The following is a 17,151-nucleotide window of genomic DNA, read 5'->3' as shown; positions in this document are numbered from 1 at the left end:
CTTGTTGTTTCAAACTTTATATATATTTTTTAACAATCTTGTTTCTTCAAGAACATATTTGAGGTTTGACAATGGAACTTGTTTTATTCCACATGTATAACTAATCTTTTCACCACATAACATCAATTATATAACCGAATCATTAAGATTTATCAATCCAAAATCTTACAAGCATCAATAAATTTACAATAAGCTTTAGTGAGTTTGAAACTTCGGATGCCATATTATAAATAAATCTTGATCACTATTCAATCATGTTTATAACGTGTGATCATATACACAACTTTAATTTAGCTGCTTCATTGAAGGTTGTCTATATACATAAACAGTGGCATATTAATGTACAAAGTCAAATTGTACAACATATAATTGATATAAGATGCCTACTCATCAAACACAATATAATAAAATATACATTTTTTATTTTCCTTACTAATCATGGTTGAATATGAAGAATATATTAAAAACACTATTAAAACATTTAATGTAATACGTCCACGTTATATCTTTTCTTATGATAATATGTTAACTGCATAACTCTATGATACATTACATAGGTTTTCTAAACAAATATAAAGTTTTTAATCATATATTGTCACCGAGTGTATGAATCATATAAGAAGTATTTCTATATATGAATTGTACTCAGAGAAAGGAACACATGACTATTATAATAAACCTATGTACATACATCATGCATTCAACCATAATATAATATAACTATGTACACAATCATATATGAAATAAAAATCAGTTTCCTAAAAACACATATTTATCAATTTTCCATATTAAAATGATGACTTCAATACATGTTAATTTCAATGCAATCATATCCATACCCATAGTTAACATATATATTTTTACTTTTCATTAATAAAGGGATATTTGATTTTTTAAGTTAAACCAAATGCATATAACTTTAAAAATATATATAAATAATATAATCAACAAGTAAATGCAAAAGCATGAATATCATAATACAACTTTTCTTGAAAATCATTAAGTATGAGAAAGGCAATATATGATTGCACCAACATTATAGTAGAAATCATGAACAAATTGTAATTGTTGTTCAACTCCACACAAATTATTTTTCTCAACTCTACTCGTTTATATTGATCAACATAAATTGTTTAATTTGGTTATACCATAGATCTTATTTATGCATAAACGTATAACCAAATATTTAATCCTATAACATCACTAAATCCATTTAAATTATAAATTATACAAAATGAAAATCTAGTACATACATCATTTATATATTACCACCAATACAAGCAGATATACCTAATACAATTGCACTGTTTAGTCCATAAATATTGAGTTCCATACTTTGTGATATTGAATTTAATTATTTTTCATGAGTTGTAAAAGCACTTATAATATTCTCTAGATTACAAATTAACTTCCTCAAATCAAAATAATTCAACAATTTTATTTACAACTTAACTGGGTTAATAAAGAAACATAAATATATGATCATGGTGGCTCAAGGAAATATGCAGATGAGCATCACTAGATTGTAAGAGTCCTAAACAACATATATTATAATTAAATTAACTAATTAAATGATAAGTCAGCCAATTTAGAATAATAGAAGGGATCATTTGTAAAAGATAAAAATAAAATAAATATATGTAATATCGTCGTCAACGAAAACTAAAGTTATTCAATTAATAATGAGTATTGGAAAAAGATGAATTAGCCAATTGTAACGTCATAATTATCACGTAACATCTAAAACCTGATGAATACCAACATGCTAATTTATATAATAAGTTCTAAAAGCAATTGAAAAAATATAGATAGAGTTCAATTATGAGACTACATCCTACAATTTATAGTAATGATCAGTTTTAAGTTTATATATTTATATTAATATTAACAAGTGCCACTAGTAAGATTGATGTATCATCATCAAATATAATATGGAATAATCTTACGAAGCATCATACCTTTAATTAGTAGAGATTGCAGATCCGAAAGATCAAACGTTTTGTCAGTAGTGGCTTCGCATCCATCATTTCCAACTTGCCATCGCATAGGAAACCCATCTTTCATCTTTTCGGATAATTATTTGGCTGCTTTCTCAACATGCGAGATTGATTTAGGCTGGAAAATAATGCACATCAAAGACGAGGAAAAGGGACCAAGGGTGGCAAAACACATAGAGCACTTTCGTGCTAATAACGTGTTGTGAAACAACGATCTACTAGCAACCAACGTATAACTATAAACATAAAGAACAAGGATTATAGAAAGTAAGAGAGAAAGAGAATAAGAGAATTCATTCTTATTCATATATATATATATGAAATACAAAAGCCACTATTTATCGGGCTATCATTCAATACAACTTAAATGCCAGTGAGAGTTAGGTATTTGGATAGTTATATCATAAAATATATTTATAACAACTCAAATAACTTATGTATACTTCGCTACTTTTTAAAAAAAGTTTATACAACTTAACCATTTTATTGTCTCTAATATTGGTACAACACTGCTATATTATTTTTTAAGTGATACTTTTTTACAGTGTTGATGCCTTGTGTAGTTATATCATTTATACAGCGTGATTATCTAATTATATGAGGTGTGGATAAGTGCCCAATTCAAAAATAGGTTTTAGTCATTAGACAAAGTGTATTAAATACCGCAAAAATGATATAAATAATTGGCTTTATAGTGTAAACAAGCTGAGCTACTTACGATTTGACTTGAAAGAAAAAGTTTGAAATGAGCCGAGCTTCACTTATCAAGCTCAAGCCGGCTCGTGAGCGTAAACGAGTTCATTATTTATATATTTTTTTAATTAATATGTTAAATATATTTTTGATTAATAATCCAATTATATATATATACATATATATATATATAGTGAAAGTGTATTGTACAATTTGCATTAACGTACGAGCGTGCGCGATGTGAAGTCCGCACGTTATAACCCCCATAAAAGAAACCCCGCATGTTGTAAAAATCAAAGGCCGGATGTTGAAAAAAATAGCATGTTAGAAAGAAAAAAAAGCATGTTGGAAAAAATAGCATGTTGAAAAAAAAAGTCGCATGTTAAAAAAACAGAAACCGCATGTTATGAACCATTATCCGCATGTTGAAACTGCATCTTGTACGCATCGTACGTTAAGGCAATTTGTACAATAACCGGCCTACACACACACACACACACACATATATATAGGGGTTGGTTAACGTACAATATACCTTAACGTAAGATGTGTACGAGATGAAATTACGCACGCTATAAAACTCAAAAACCCTAATCACGCATGTTGAAAACCATAATCACGCATGTTGAAACCCGTAATCATGCATGAATATAATCACACATGTTATATTTTCATAGCGTACGCAACGTACGTTAAGCAAAATTGTACAATACACTTTCACTATATATATTTCACTATATATATATATATATAGTGGGGAGTTCAAATGAGAAGAAATTTTTTGTAAGAAGAAAAAAGAACAAATTTCAACCAATAAGAATGCTTTATTTTACTTCATTTAATATAACTATTTAATGTTACTACAAGGGTACATTGGTAAATCTACATATATCATTAATTTGTAGTCTTCCTCTTTAATAGCTAATACATTAATTTTTTTTTTGTAACTTATCTTCAAAATATATATTTTTTCAAAAAAATAAAATAAAATAATTTAAAGTGTAGGATAAATTACGAGTTGTGTAGGACAAATTACGAGTTATGTAGTATAAATTTCAACGTGTAGGATGAATTTCGAAATATGTAGGATAACTTTTGATGTGTGTAGGCAAAAAAAAGTTAGTGTGGAGGATAATAGTCTTTATGACTAATTAATTAATCAAAAATGATAATAAATGAGATAAGTGAAAAACCATTTAATGTTTTACAAAATTACCCTTTGTTCTTTTTATTCTCAATTAATTTTTCTTCTCAAATGAACCTTATATATATATATATATATATATATATATATATATATAGGGTAGAGTTATTGTAAAAAGAGTGTGTTTTGTAAGAAGTGTAGGAAGGAATCTACACCATTTGATCTATAATCCAATGGTTGAGATTATAATGACGATATTGTAAATAGTATTTACCATTAAAATAATTAATTTTCTATACTAAGGGTATAAAGGTAAATTTAAGATTTTTAAATTCAAAAACCCACATGCAATGCACATGCAAGTTCCCCCCGTCTTTTTTAAACGTCAATAACTTTTTATACGTAATTTTTTTTTTCAAAAAAATTACACCATAATAACGAGTGTTTTTTAATATTTAATGTGAGTACCATATTGCTATACTTATACTGAGAAAAAAATTTACGTTTCGATCGTATGTTTTAGTACATGGTGTTTTGTCTATGTTATTTTAATTGTATAGTGATTCAAGGTGTTGTGTTTTACAGAAAAACACCATGAACGTATATAAGACATCATAACATTGCAAATACCATTTATATTCAATTTTGTTTTCTATGGTGTTTTATTTTACAAGACACCATAATCTGTTTTGAATTCCTAAAATAAAATATCATAGAAAACAAGACTAAAAGATTGAATGTAAATGGTATTTGCAATGTTATGGTGTCTTATATACGTTTATGTTGTTTTACTGTATTTTTCAATGGTGTTTTATTTTAGGAATTCAAAAAAGATTATGGTGTCTTGTAAAATAAAACACAATAAAAAACAAAATTTAATGTAAATGGTATTTGCAATGTTATGGTGTCTTATATACGTTCATGTTGTTTTACTGTAAAACACAACGCCTTGAATCACTATACAATTAAAACAACATAGAGAAAACACGATGGACTAAAACATCCGATTGAAACGTATTTTTTTTTTCTTTATATATGTATAGCAATACGGTGCTTATATTAAAGATAAAACGTATTTTTTTAGAACTTAGAATTTACAAAGTTTTTAATTTAGGGCACACGTAAATAATATATTACATTTTTGTAGTAAGTTTTTGTGTAAAAATTACAGACATGTTACACTTTGTGTCAGACAGGAGAGAGAAGGTGTACAATCTGTTACACCTTTTTGTTAGACATGTTACAGTTTTTGAAAAACAGTTTTTTGTACCTAAACAATCTCAAGCATAGATTAGTTGGATGGATGGTGGAAATGAGGTTTTCATAGTTTTTTGAACTCAACAAGATTTTCTTCTTATCCTTTCCGTATGTGTGTGTGTATATATATAGATTATACATAAATTTATAAAAACTAATAATTATAATTAGAGTAAACTGCAATTTTACCCCTTGAGGTTAGGAGTCATTGGCATGTCTACCTCCCCTAAGGAAATAATTGCAATTTTACCCCCCCATTGTTTGGGGTTATGTCGCTCTTTTACCCCCCGGACCAAGTTTCCGTTAGATGTTAGCGACTTCTGTTAATGGTCAAAGGGCAATTAGGTAATTTCTCTTTAGTGTTGACCTGCAACCTCATTTAATCACCAAATCATCACTTTGAAACCCTGAAGTAAACCTAAATCGAAATTGAAGACCTCTGCACCGGCGATCAGGCATTCTTCAACAATTACAGCAGATTAGAAGTCTGTTACGAGCATGGATCTTCGATTGTGGAAGATACGAGCTGAAGATCAGTATTTCGAACCGGGTGAAATGTACCGTAAGTGACATGCAAGCTCAAAGGGGTCTGAATTAGGTAAAAGTTTAACTTTTTTCTGTGTTAATTTGTTGTTGATTTGCGTTTACAGGAGAAACCCCATCTCAATTTACCATTAAAATTCACCATGGAGGTAGTTTTGTAGAAAACCCAAATAGGAGATACCTTGTTGGGAAGATGAACTACATTGATCATGTAGATTGTAGAGTGTTGAATACTGATGTTTTAGAGGAGATGGTTAAGAAATTAGGATACAATGATGGTTTGTTTTTCTGCATTCATTACAAGGAACCGTACTGTTCGCTGGATTTTGGTCTTAGGACATTAAAATGTGATGTTGACTTACTAGGGGTCTTTGCTAATGTGCGTCAAGGAGCCAACATGATAGACATGTATGTTGAACATGGGATGTCAACAATATTGGAAAATACAAGTGAAGGTCCTGTAGGTGCATGTAAAGCAATTGTTCCAGCATCATTTACAATAAATAATCAGAATCATAGTATGAATGAAGATGAAGAAGAGAGTGAAGGAAGTGATCCTGATTATGAGTATGTTGAGGAAGATAATTTGGTTTATGAAATAGAGGTGGATATGCAGAGGTTCAGGGCTAATGTTGATTTTACTAGGGAAGAGCTGGATGGTTCAAGTGATGGGGATCATGATGACGACAGAAGCGAAGAAGGTCATGTGCCTGTAGACCTGGAGGATTTTGAAAGTGGATCGGATGGAAATTCAACCCTTAGAGATAAGGTTGCCAGGAAGATAAGGAGGAGAAACAAGAGTGCTTCAAAAGGTCCAAATGATCTGCCATTCTATATTGGTCAGCTTATTGATGACAAGAAAAAGATGAATCAGATGGTGAAAGATTATGCTCTTAAGGCAAGGAGGGATGTATTTATTCTAGAAAATGAATTGTTAAGGTATAGGGTAGTATGTTTTGGAAGCAATCCACCACTACTTGGTCCTGTAAAAAGAAAGGGAGAAGAGGGGCAAAATAGTAAATGCACCAAAGTAGGGCAAAAATACAAGCACCTTAAAAGGCATACCAAGCCCACATGTCCTTGGGCAGTTCACATCTCAAGGAACACAGACAAGGATAAGTGGTGTGTGAAGACCATTCATAATCAACACAATTGTTTGACAACAAGGGCCGTTTCTTTGTATACAATGAGTTCGATTGCCAGAGAGATCCAACCTATGATTGAAAGCAATCCAGGCATGCCAATTCAAGCAATCCAAAGTCAACTGTTTCGGAAGCGTCAACTTGAAATATCACTACATAAGGTCTTCAAAGCCAAAAGGATAGCAACTACGAAGATCTATGGTGATTACCAAGAACAGTATGGTCTGCTAAGGTCATACTGTGATGAACTTCTAAAAGCCAACCCAGGTAGTACAATTAAAATTGATGTGGAGCCATGTGGGAACTCAGCTAGTCCTACAAAGCAGTTTCGGAGGGTTTATTTTTATTTTGCCTCTATGATGAGAGGATTTAAGATGATTGGAAGACCATTGCTGGGTGTGGATGGTTGTTTCATGAAAGGTCCATTTCCTGGACAGATCTTGAGTGCTGTTGGTATTGATGGGAACAATAGCATATATCCAGTTTGTTATGCCCTTGTTGAGGCAGAAACAACACAAACCTGGAAATGGTTTTTGCAACTGTTGAGAGATGACCTAGGGTGTACGGTTAACTCTTGTTTCACCTTCATCAGTGACAGACAAAAGGTAATAAGTTGTTAAGGTCATATTGTCTTAATTAAAACAATGCAAAAAACTTTTGTAGCAAAATATTGTCATTAATTGCATTTTGTATCACAGGGTCTGATTCCTGTTATGCTAGCTGTTTTTCCTAATGCTGAGCACAGATTTTGTTTGAGGCACATTCATGAGAACATGAAATCCAAGTGGTGTGGAGATCTTTACAAGAATTTGCTTTGGTCAGCCGGAAGGAAGACATCTATTCCATACTTTAACAAAGGTATGGAAGAAATTAAGACAACAGAACGAGCTATGTATGACTGGTTGAATGAGATCCCATTCACCGCTTGGTCAAGAGCATATTTTTCTGGAAGAGCTAAATGTGATATGTTGCTGAACAACATATGTGAGGTTTTTAACAGACAAATCGTAGGAGCAAGGGACAAGCCGATTATCACATGCCTAGAATTCATTCGGGAGTACATGACCAAGAGAATAATGAATGTCAAGAAATTACAAGCAAAGTGTATGGGGCCACTCACTCCTCATGCCACTGAGGTCTTCGATGAGATCAAGAAACAGGCTGCTGAAATGTCTGTTTTAATGGTTGATTCGGACAAGTATCAAGTCACAGGTCCGAGATCACAGTGTGTTGTGAATGTTAAAAATAAAACATGTGCATGCAGGAAGTGGGATTTGACAGGGATGCCTTGCAAACATGCAGTTGCAGCCATATGGGATATGTCAAGGAATAGCATTGATGCTGGCATACCAGAAGAGTGGGTGGATGAAGTGTATTGGCTGTTGTAACACCCCTTGTTTTCGAATGTCAAAGTCAAAGTCAAAGTCCAAGTCAACTTTGGCTTTCTTTGACTATATATATAGTCTATATTATATTTTAATTGTATTCTGTGGAGTAAGTGTTGTAATCAGAAAGAATCGAAGTAATCGAATGTTTAATCAATGCGACCGATTTACGACTGTGAATAGTAGGAAGTAACAATGCGATAAAGTTAATCAATCAGTAATCAAGTTAATCGATCCATCAATCAAACTCGAGACTCGAACTCTGGTATTGTTATACGTGTGTGTGTGCCTTATGTGTTACTTGTGCGTGTTTACTTTATGTTTTGTGTGGTATTCAAGCGAACCAATCGAAAATCGAATCGAAACTCGAAAAGCAATCGAACTCAATCGAAAACGACATCGAAACGTGGCTTATACAAGATTGTGTGTTAGATATAGTGGTTAGGACTGAAAGTAATTTGACTAGGAACTCTATCGTATTCGTATCATCGTCCATTGAAATCAAACCATCGAAAATCGTCGCGAAATACTCAAAAGTGGGTCGCGGATCGAACAGGAGACACCCTGATCGAACAGGCCAGCCGATCGGCTAGCATCTTCCTAGCCGATCGAGCAGCCCATTCAATCGGAGCTCCTGGCCAATCGGCTGCCACTTTCCTCTTTTGGAGCCTATAAATAGGTCTGTCATTGTCACACTTTCTATTTTTGGAAAGCTCTGACCGAACCAGCCTTCTTCTTCACCTTTTCTCAGATTTCTCTCAATCCCGGTAAGTTTTCACTCTAATTCTTGTACGTTTTTGATCATTGCATGATTCTACACCTTTCTATCTTTCAAAACTTGGATTCTAACCGTGAAATCACCAAGATCTAAGTGTTCTTGGGTGATGTCATCATGGTGTTCTTGAAGAACATCATGTTTTGGTCTCATTCAACCGTGAATAGCTTAGATCTGACCGATTTCCACATAAACAAACTAAGATTCTTACAAATCTTAACATTTTTATGAAAGATTTCCAACTTTATTCAACCTTTTACACTCGAAACCTTAAAACCGGTAGAAACGAAGCTTGAACCGGCTAACTAATCGTCCTAACAGTTAAGAGGTTCAAGATTCGGGTTCTATGAACAAGGTTCACCGATTTCGGGTTAAACTCTAAACCAACGTTCCGAACCGTTCACCAGCCGGACTTGGGTGATTCCTGTCCGAGCCAAAGAAACGAGTAGGAACGGAGGGTGTCATAGTTCAACTCGTTGTCAAGTTACCTTAAAAGAATGACAAATAATCAAACAGCCAAGTGTTAGACGAAAGGCCGACCAGGTCGGGAATGCTGGCCGAACGGCTAGGCTGTTCAAACAGCCCAGCCGATCGGACATACCAGCCGATCGACCGGGCCAGCCGATCGGCTAGCACATGGTCCCACACTTTCAAATTTCATGAAGCATAGTATCGAGGAAGGGATGTTCGAATCGAACTACGTTTGGTGAACATTACTCTTCGGATCATGAGATACTACTCTTCAACACTTGAATGATTTTACAACTCGTTCGTAGTAAGGAATGCCACCCGATCGAACAGCCTGTTCGATCGAGCGACATCCTGCTGAGAATCACTTCGAAGGTTCCCAGCCGATCGGTTAAGCCGGCCGATCGAACAGACCGTTCGATGGATCGACCTGAAAGGTAAGGACACTTCAGTATTCTCAAATGCTGCAACCAAAACTTCAAAAGTTCAAATCCTCAAACACAAACACACCAGAGGAAGAAACAATCCACTCGAATGGCCCAGCCGATCGAGCCTACCGGCCGATCGAACAAGACTGTCCAAACGGACCTACCAGCCGATCGAACAGCCTGTTCGATCGAACCTACCGTTCGATCGACCAGCCTATCCGATCCATTCACACTTGTCTGACATTTCCACGTTACTCATTGTTGTGCTATCGAACTTATCCAGGCTAATCTTACTCTCAGCGCTCCCTTCAATCCATAATCAATCACCGTGAGTATACTCGATCCCTTTTTGCTATTAGCACTTTTGGGTGTTACATACGTTGCTTATATCAAAACACAAACCATCACACTACTCAAACTATTTGAACGCTAACCAATATGCATGTATTACGTGACTTAATGAATGCTTGTTGATTGTGGTTACACGTGGAATGATGTCTACCTGCCTTAACGACGTAGTACTATAGTTTGGACTCAGCACCCGTTCACACGGGGGTTGTTAAGGACAATTACTTGCATGGATTACGGTGGTAATCATGTATTGTGAACCGTCTCGGACGGTCAACCCGCAGTCATTGGTATCGATAGGTCCATGTCGATAATTAACATGCTTCGTTTTCCTCTGTGTACGTGCTGGTTATGCGTAAACTATTCGAACTCTATATGCTATTATCAAACTTGTATGATCACCTTTACATTTCATGTATTGACTTTATTTTAACGTATGTGACAGGTGCTTAAGTTGCTAGGATGCTTAGGTGCTCGGTGATGAAATCGAGGCTAGGGAGGTCTAGAAACAATAAACAATTGTCTGTAATAATATTTGAATCTGAGTTGTCGGAACAGAATTTCTTGTTTGGATGATTATCTGTAATGACATGTATGTTTATTCGGGATACGGTATGGGACGTATCTTTAACTGGATTATATAAATAGTTGTTATGGAAACTTCTGAACAATCTGTTTCGCTCAGTGCCATGCCCCGATGATTCCGCCATCAGTTTGGGTGTGACAGCTGTCAACATGGAAGAAAGTTTATTACAATGTCATAGAGCCAATCAACGGCCCGGAGATGTGGACGCCTTCAGAGTGTCCAACAACACTCATCCCACCAAAGCATCATACACAAGTTGGAAGGCCAAAGAAGAAAAGAAAGAAGGCATATGGTGAAAAAGAGCTTGAGCAGGAGTTCGACAAAGGAGGTAAAATGACCAGAACGGGTAGTAGCATCAAGTGTGGTAAATGTGGGAATATGGGTCACAATGTCAGGAGCTGCAAAGGACAAGGGGCTGAACAATCCATTGCTTCACAGGAATCACACACTGCCACTCAAGGTGCACCAGTTTACAATCTTGATGAGTGATGGATGGTTTGTAAGTTTGGACTATGTTTGTTTGTTTGTCAAGTTCGTTCAAGACAATGTTTGGTTTGTACCTTTATGTTTGGTTTGTTCAAGACAATCTTAGGTTTCTACCTTTATGTATGGTTTGTTCAAGACAATGTTAGGTTTGTCAACTTTGGTTTGTACCTTTATGTATGGTTTGTTAAGTTTGTATTTTGGGTTCTATACAAATATGGCTGCATGTTGGTTTACAAATCTTTATGTTTGGCTGCTTTAGTACAAATAAGAGGCAGAAAGTGAATCGATTACATTACATTGCAACATTTAGTACAAATAAGAGGTCCAACATACAAACTTAAAACCAAACAAAATCTAGCCTATTTCCAGTGACAATCATCCAAACAAGACCAATCCGAATCAGAACCATGCTCCCCTTCATATGGGTCAAAGTACCAATCATCATCTTCATCCCAATATGTGTAATCCCATGCATGTTCCAGCACTTCAGGGTCATAATCCTTTGTCGGATCTCCGAATATCTTTTCATAATCAGTTTCTTGCTCCATGTAAGGTCTGAGTATCTCAGACTCTTGATCCTCAAAGTAGACATAACTGTCTGGTTCTTCGGCTGCAACGACGTCTTCATCCTTACCAACATCTTTCTCATTGTCAACATCCTTACCTACAGAATTACAACCAGTCTACCAAACAAACATATAAGAAGAACTTGAACAAGACCATTGCATCACAAAGTATAATTAACCGAAAACAGTAGAACAATCATCTCTTAAAGTACATCAATTCAGACTCTTGTCCACATTAAACTACTTAACCAAAAACAGTAGAACAATGAACACCCAAGTAATCACAAAGTACATCTTCAGTTTCAACACATCTCCATTCTTGTACCGACCCAACTGTTCTTTGCACTTAGCCAACTCATCAATTAAACCAGGCATTACCTCTCCCCAAACCGGACATCCCTGTTCTTCACCTTTGTCAGCCCATCTTAGGAATCCACATCCTCCAACCTATTATCGGACATCATAAGCAAGACTTTCCAACAAAGTTAAGATTCAATAAGCATAAAACAGAAGAAACTTACACATCGAATATACCAACGACCAGGATTAGCTGTCGATTCTGATTGTTTCATCTCACTGTTTTCGCACCACATGAACATATGATGTCTGAATGTTGAGTTTTGCCCTTCAATCGAAGCACAGATGACGAAGATGAAGACATGTTCAGGGCACTGATTAGAGGGCAAAGAATTGAGGACAGTGAATTGAGGGATTGATGGCAGTGATTGAGGGATTGAGGGCAGAACGTTAGCGATTTAGGGCAGGATGAGGATACAACCTATTAATGGGGAAGATGAAGGGTAGTTTTGGACTTTTCACTACAAACTAACGGTAACAATAACGGAAACTTGGTCCGGGGGGTAAAAGTGCGACATAACCCCAAACAGTGGGGGGTAAAATTGCAATTATTTCCTTGGGGGGAGGGGTAGACATGCCAATGACCCCTAACCTCAGGGGGTAAAATTGCAGTTTACTCTTATAATTATAATTAATATAAATTCATTAACAAAAATAAATGAGTATAGTTCAAGCCAAGCTTAAGTTTGAAAAACTATCAACGAGTTGAGCTGGAACTTTAAAAACGAAGCTTGAAACATGGCAAGCTCGAGCTCCCATAAATTAACCAAGCTCAAACTTGAACTTGATCGAGCTTGGGTTTGGTTTAGCTCATCTGGACCGCTAGTAGGCCAACTTGGCCTCAACTTATTCTTTATGCAACTAATAATATGTAAAAAAGGCAAAATTGCAAACAAAAAAAAAAAACAAAAAAAAAAAAAGAAAGAGAGAAAAAAAGAACAGTTTATTTACGTAGATAAAAAGGCAAAAGTACATTTTTATTACCATACACATGTGCATATATATATATATATATAACTTAGCACGAAATCTAAACATAAATTTCTTTTCAACAAATTCACATTCACAAACATATTATTAACGCACACATGTGCAACATACAATCTAGAAGAACAAACAGGGGCGGACCCAAGCTCACTCCAAGGTGGGCGGGTGCACCCCCGGGAAAAAAAAAATTTAGTGTTAAATTCCGTCGAAAATCCCGTTCGCACCCCTTGGAATTTTTCGTCCGCACCCCTTGGAATTTTTCGACCGCACCCTTGAAATTTTTCGTTCGCACCCCTTAGGTAAAAAGTTTTATCAATTTATATTTTATTTTTTTTAATAAACTCTTATTTAAAAAAAATACTACCTAAATTATATAACTTTCAATACCTAACTAACTAAACCCAAATACCCATACATTTACCCATTCATAATTCCTAACTAGCTAGCCCAGTAAGTCTTAGCCCATTAACCAAACCCAACAATATTTCAAACTATAATAAAATAATTAAAGCCCAAAACCTTTAGAAATTCTCTCCCGCTCTCTCCCTCTCTTGCGTCCCTGCACTGCCAACGAACAACATCACCCAACGACAACAGTCCAGCAGCCGGCGACCACCGTAATTAGCCACCATACCACCGTCGTTTGACACCAAATCAAACCGGAATCCGAACACGGGTAAGTTTCTTTGTTATTTTGATGATTTTGGTTGATATTATTAGAGAAAAAAAGGTAATAAAGTTGTTAAATAGGTTTGAAATTTTATGTGTTTTGACGTTGTTTATGGTTGTTTAGATGATTTTTAGGGTGATTATGTTGTTTATATATTTTTAGGGTGATTACAACTAACGTTATGATTTCTAGGCTTGAATAGTTGAAAATTAAAATTGAAACATTATGTTATGGAGCGATGAACTTATGTTATATAGAGAAAGAATTGTTTAAAAAATTAGTTTTAAATGATGTTTTGGATAGATTTCAAAAAATAAAAACCCGTAGGGCGTCGACATTTTAATTATGTTTGTAACAAAGTTTACATGTTTTTTATTATTATATAAATTTAGTTTGATGTTCGTTTGTTTTACATGACCCGACCCGACTCGATACGAACCTTTTTTTTACTCACATACCTAGAGGCCTAAAATTTTTAAAAATGTTCCGCACCCCGATAGAAAAATTCCTGGGTCCGCCACTGAGAACAAAACACAATATCTACAATAAATCCACATGGAAGTAAAATTCAAAATAATCGAGTGAAAGTTGACAAACAAAAGCTTAAAACTCTAAAACCAATAAAATAATAAAATGTGGCACATATATTCCCTCTCATTAATTAAATTAATTAAAAGTAACATATACAACAACTCTCCACGTAGAAAACAAGATCAAAACAAAGGAACCGATTTAAAGCCTAACAAAACTTGTAACAAAAGTCTAACCCAACACCTACAATTCTAGTATAAACACACACAATATTCTCTGTTTTTCACGCCACCCCAATTTTTCTCAAACCATGTATTTCATCAAAAACATATTAACGGTTTTTCCGTTATTATTATTATCTTCAATCTACTATGTGGAAGCTCAATCTGCACCACCACCGGATGACTATCAGTATGCTAGATTTAGTCCTTCAATGGCGATTATTATTGTGGTACTTGTGGCTGCTTTGTTTTGTATGGGCTTTTTCTCTATTTATATCCGTAGGTGTTCCGAGGACGGTGGCCCGAGTGCCCGTGGAGGCCTTTCGATGAGGCGTGCTGCCAGGTTGGCTGCTGCGAGCCGTGGGCTTGATGCGGGAGTGCTTGAGACGTTCCCGACGTTTGCGTATTCGACGGTGAAGGGGTTGAAGATCGGGAAAGGAGCGCTGGAGTGCGCGGTTTGTTTAAATGAATTTGAGGATGAAGAAACGATCAGGTTAGTTAGTTGGTTGTTGGTTTAGGGGTGTTTATTGAATCGGGTTTCGGGTTGTTTGGATTTGAAGTTTTTAAAACTGAATTTGAATTTGAATTTGATTTGAATTTGCAAAATTTGTGAAAAAATGAACAGAATTTGAAATTTGGTTCGGATAAGAACCCGATTTGAATAGACTGAATGTGAATTCGTTATTCAGATTCAGTTTGATTCGAATTTCGGGTTATTGGACACTAATTTTTTTTAATGAATCCCGATTCGACCCATATAGGTAAAATTTGCAAAATTAAGTTCGAACAAGAACTCAATTCATTATTCAAATTCAGTTCAATTCGATTTTTTGGGTTATTCGAGTTCGATTCAAATAACCCAAATACCTATATTCGAGTTTAATCTCACATATATAGCATAGGTGGGGGCCTCTTTTCTCTATCCTGGTAGATGGAAAAACTGCGCGCCTAAAACGAATTGTTTTTTTAATACAAAGTATAACGATACAATTAACAAATATCGTATCAACAGGTTAATCCCAAAATGCGATCACGTTTTCCACGCCGAATGCATCGACGCCTGGCTTGAGCATCACGTTACATGCCCAGTCTGCCGATCCAACCTCGTTCCCAAACCTGGCGAGTCAACTCACGGTACCAACGACTCAGAACCACTACCCGACGAGAATAATAACGAGCTGACGTTAGTGTCAGAACAAAACACTGACGTCTCAATTCGGGTCGGGGACACAATCCCTGACCCGACGAACCCAGTCCTGAACCGGGTCAAAAGCGCCAACCCATACCGCCCCCCACGGTCCAAATCCGTACGAGGACCGGCCCTTTTCGAGAAATTCAGATCACACTCAACCGGTCATTCACTAGTTCAAGTTGGTGAAGACACCGAGCGGTTCACGTTACGGTTACCGGAAGATGTGAGAAAACAAGTCATTGATAAGGCGTTACTGAACCGGACCGGAAGCACGGTTCGATTGCCCGGTGAAGGAAGTGGGAGAAAAGGTTACAGAACCGGTTCAACCGGTTCCGGTTCATACAGGCGAATGGGGAGTATAGACCGGTCGGTTTTCTCACGTGCTCCTTCGTTCTTGTCACGTGCGTTTTCTGTACGGTCTCAAAAGGGCGCGTCAGCTAACGGTGGCGCGTCGACATCAACGACATCCGACAAGGTTCCGCTTAATAACATTGGACCGAAAAGTGACGAGGTTTTTGGTCGGCCGCCGGTTTGACAGTTATTTTGCCGGTTTATGACGTCATGATAGTTGTTGATGACGAAGGATGGGGCCCGCAGAAGAGTTGAGAATTCTGGCCGGAGGTACCGAAGGTGACACACCTTGTGGGACTCGCGTGGATGAATATTAATTAAAATTTAAAAATTTATTTTATTTTATTTTATTTTTTTGAAAATTTTGAGTTAAATTTGTACATATTTGTAGGAATAATGTTATGTAACAAGTTGCCGTTGGAAAAAAACAAAAATGTTGTGTAACAAGCTGTATTTTAGTTACTTATAAATGACAATGTTTTGATCATCTTTTTTAAAGTTATGATATAAATTATAAAATATATAACTTGTGTTGTTATTTTCTTATTATAAAATTATGTATGGATTAGATTAGATTATACTTAATATTGAACAAGTCTATTAATTGACCATTATAATATTATACTGGACAGGATAATAATTCTAGCAACATATTATTATTTATACTTTTGTCAAATTTCTGTGTAATCTTTCAAAGTTGTTATTATAATCTATAATTATGATGGTTGGTAGTATCGCAAAGGGATGGGTTAAATAATTAATATTTGATTACATTATTATTAGATAATTGGTTAAATTTTAGACTCCAGACTAAGTAAATTGTGGAGTCACCAAGTACTAACCATGTTCAAAGGAATGGTATGTGAAGTGTACTCAGTGATGAACCTAAGAATTATTTGCTGGTGGTACGGATGAGGGGTTCAACCATAATTTTAAGGGTGCGTTCGAGTTTTTTTTTCCTAACAAACACACTAAATTCTTTTTGCCAAGGGGTGCGCTCATCTATCCACCAAGACACATAGGT

The 17,151-nt window shown here is 35.5% G+C and overlaps 1 protein-coding gene across 1 annotated transcript; it reads left to right on the top strand.

The window, feature by feature from the left end:
• The first annotated feature begins 14,548 nt into the window (after positions 1 to 14,548).
• On the top strand, positions 14,549 to 16,625 carry LOC110912964 (E3 ubiquitin-protein ligase ATL6). The gene is made up of 2 exons (XM_022157806.2): positions 14,549 to 15,077; positions 15,597 to 16,625. The coding sequence occupies exons 1-2, from the start codon at positions 14,674 to 14,676 to the stop codon at positions 16,309 to 16,311; spliced, it is 1,119 nt and encodes a 372-aa protein (XP_022013498.1). The 5' UTR covers positions 14,549 to 14,673; the 3' UTR covers positions 16,312 to 16,625.
• Positions 16,626 to 17,151: the final 526 nt, after the last annotated feature.

The sequence above is a fragment of the Helianthus annuus genome, chromosome 15, assembly GCF_002127325.2.
Source record: "Helianthus annuus cultivar XRQ/B chromosome 15, HanXRQr2.0-SUNRISE, whole genome shotgun sequence".
In the NCBI taxonomy this organism is placed as follows: domain Eukaryota; kingdom Viridiplantae; phylum Streptophyta; class Magnoliopsida; order Asterales; family Asteraceae; genus Helianthus; species Helianthus annuus.
Note: the sequence above shows the minus strand (reverse complement) of the source record. Positions and strands in the feature narration are given on the sequence as shown.

Excerpts from the sequence above, each read along its gene's own strand:
- LOC110912964 (XM_022157806.2), top strand. The coding sequence starts at position 14,674 with ATGTATTTCATCAAAAACATATTAACGGTTTTTCCGTTATTATTATTA. Across the intron at positions 15,078-15,596 it reads GAGGATGAAGAAACGATCAG|GTTAATCCCAAAATGCGATC; the intron begins GTTAGTTAGTTG and ends TCGTATCAACAG.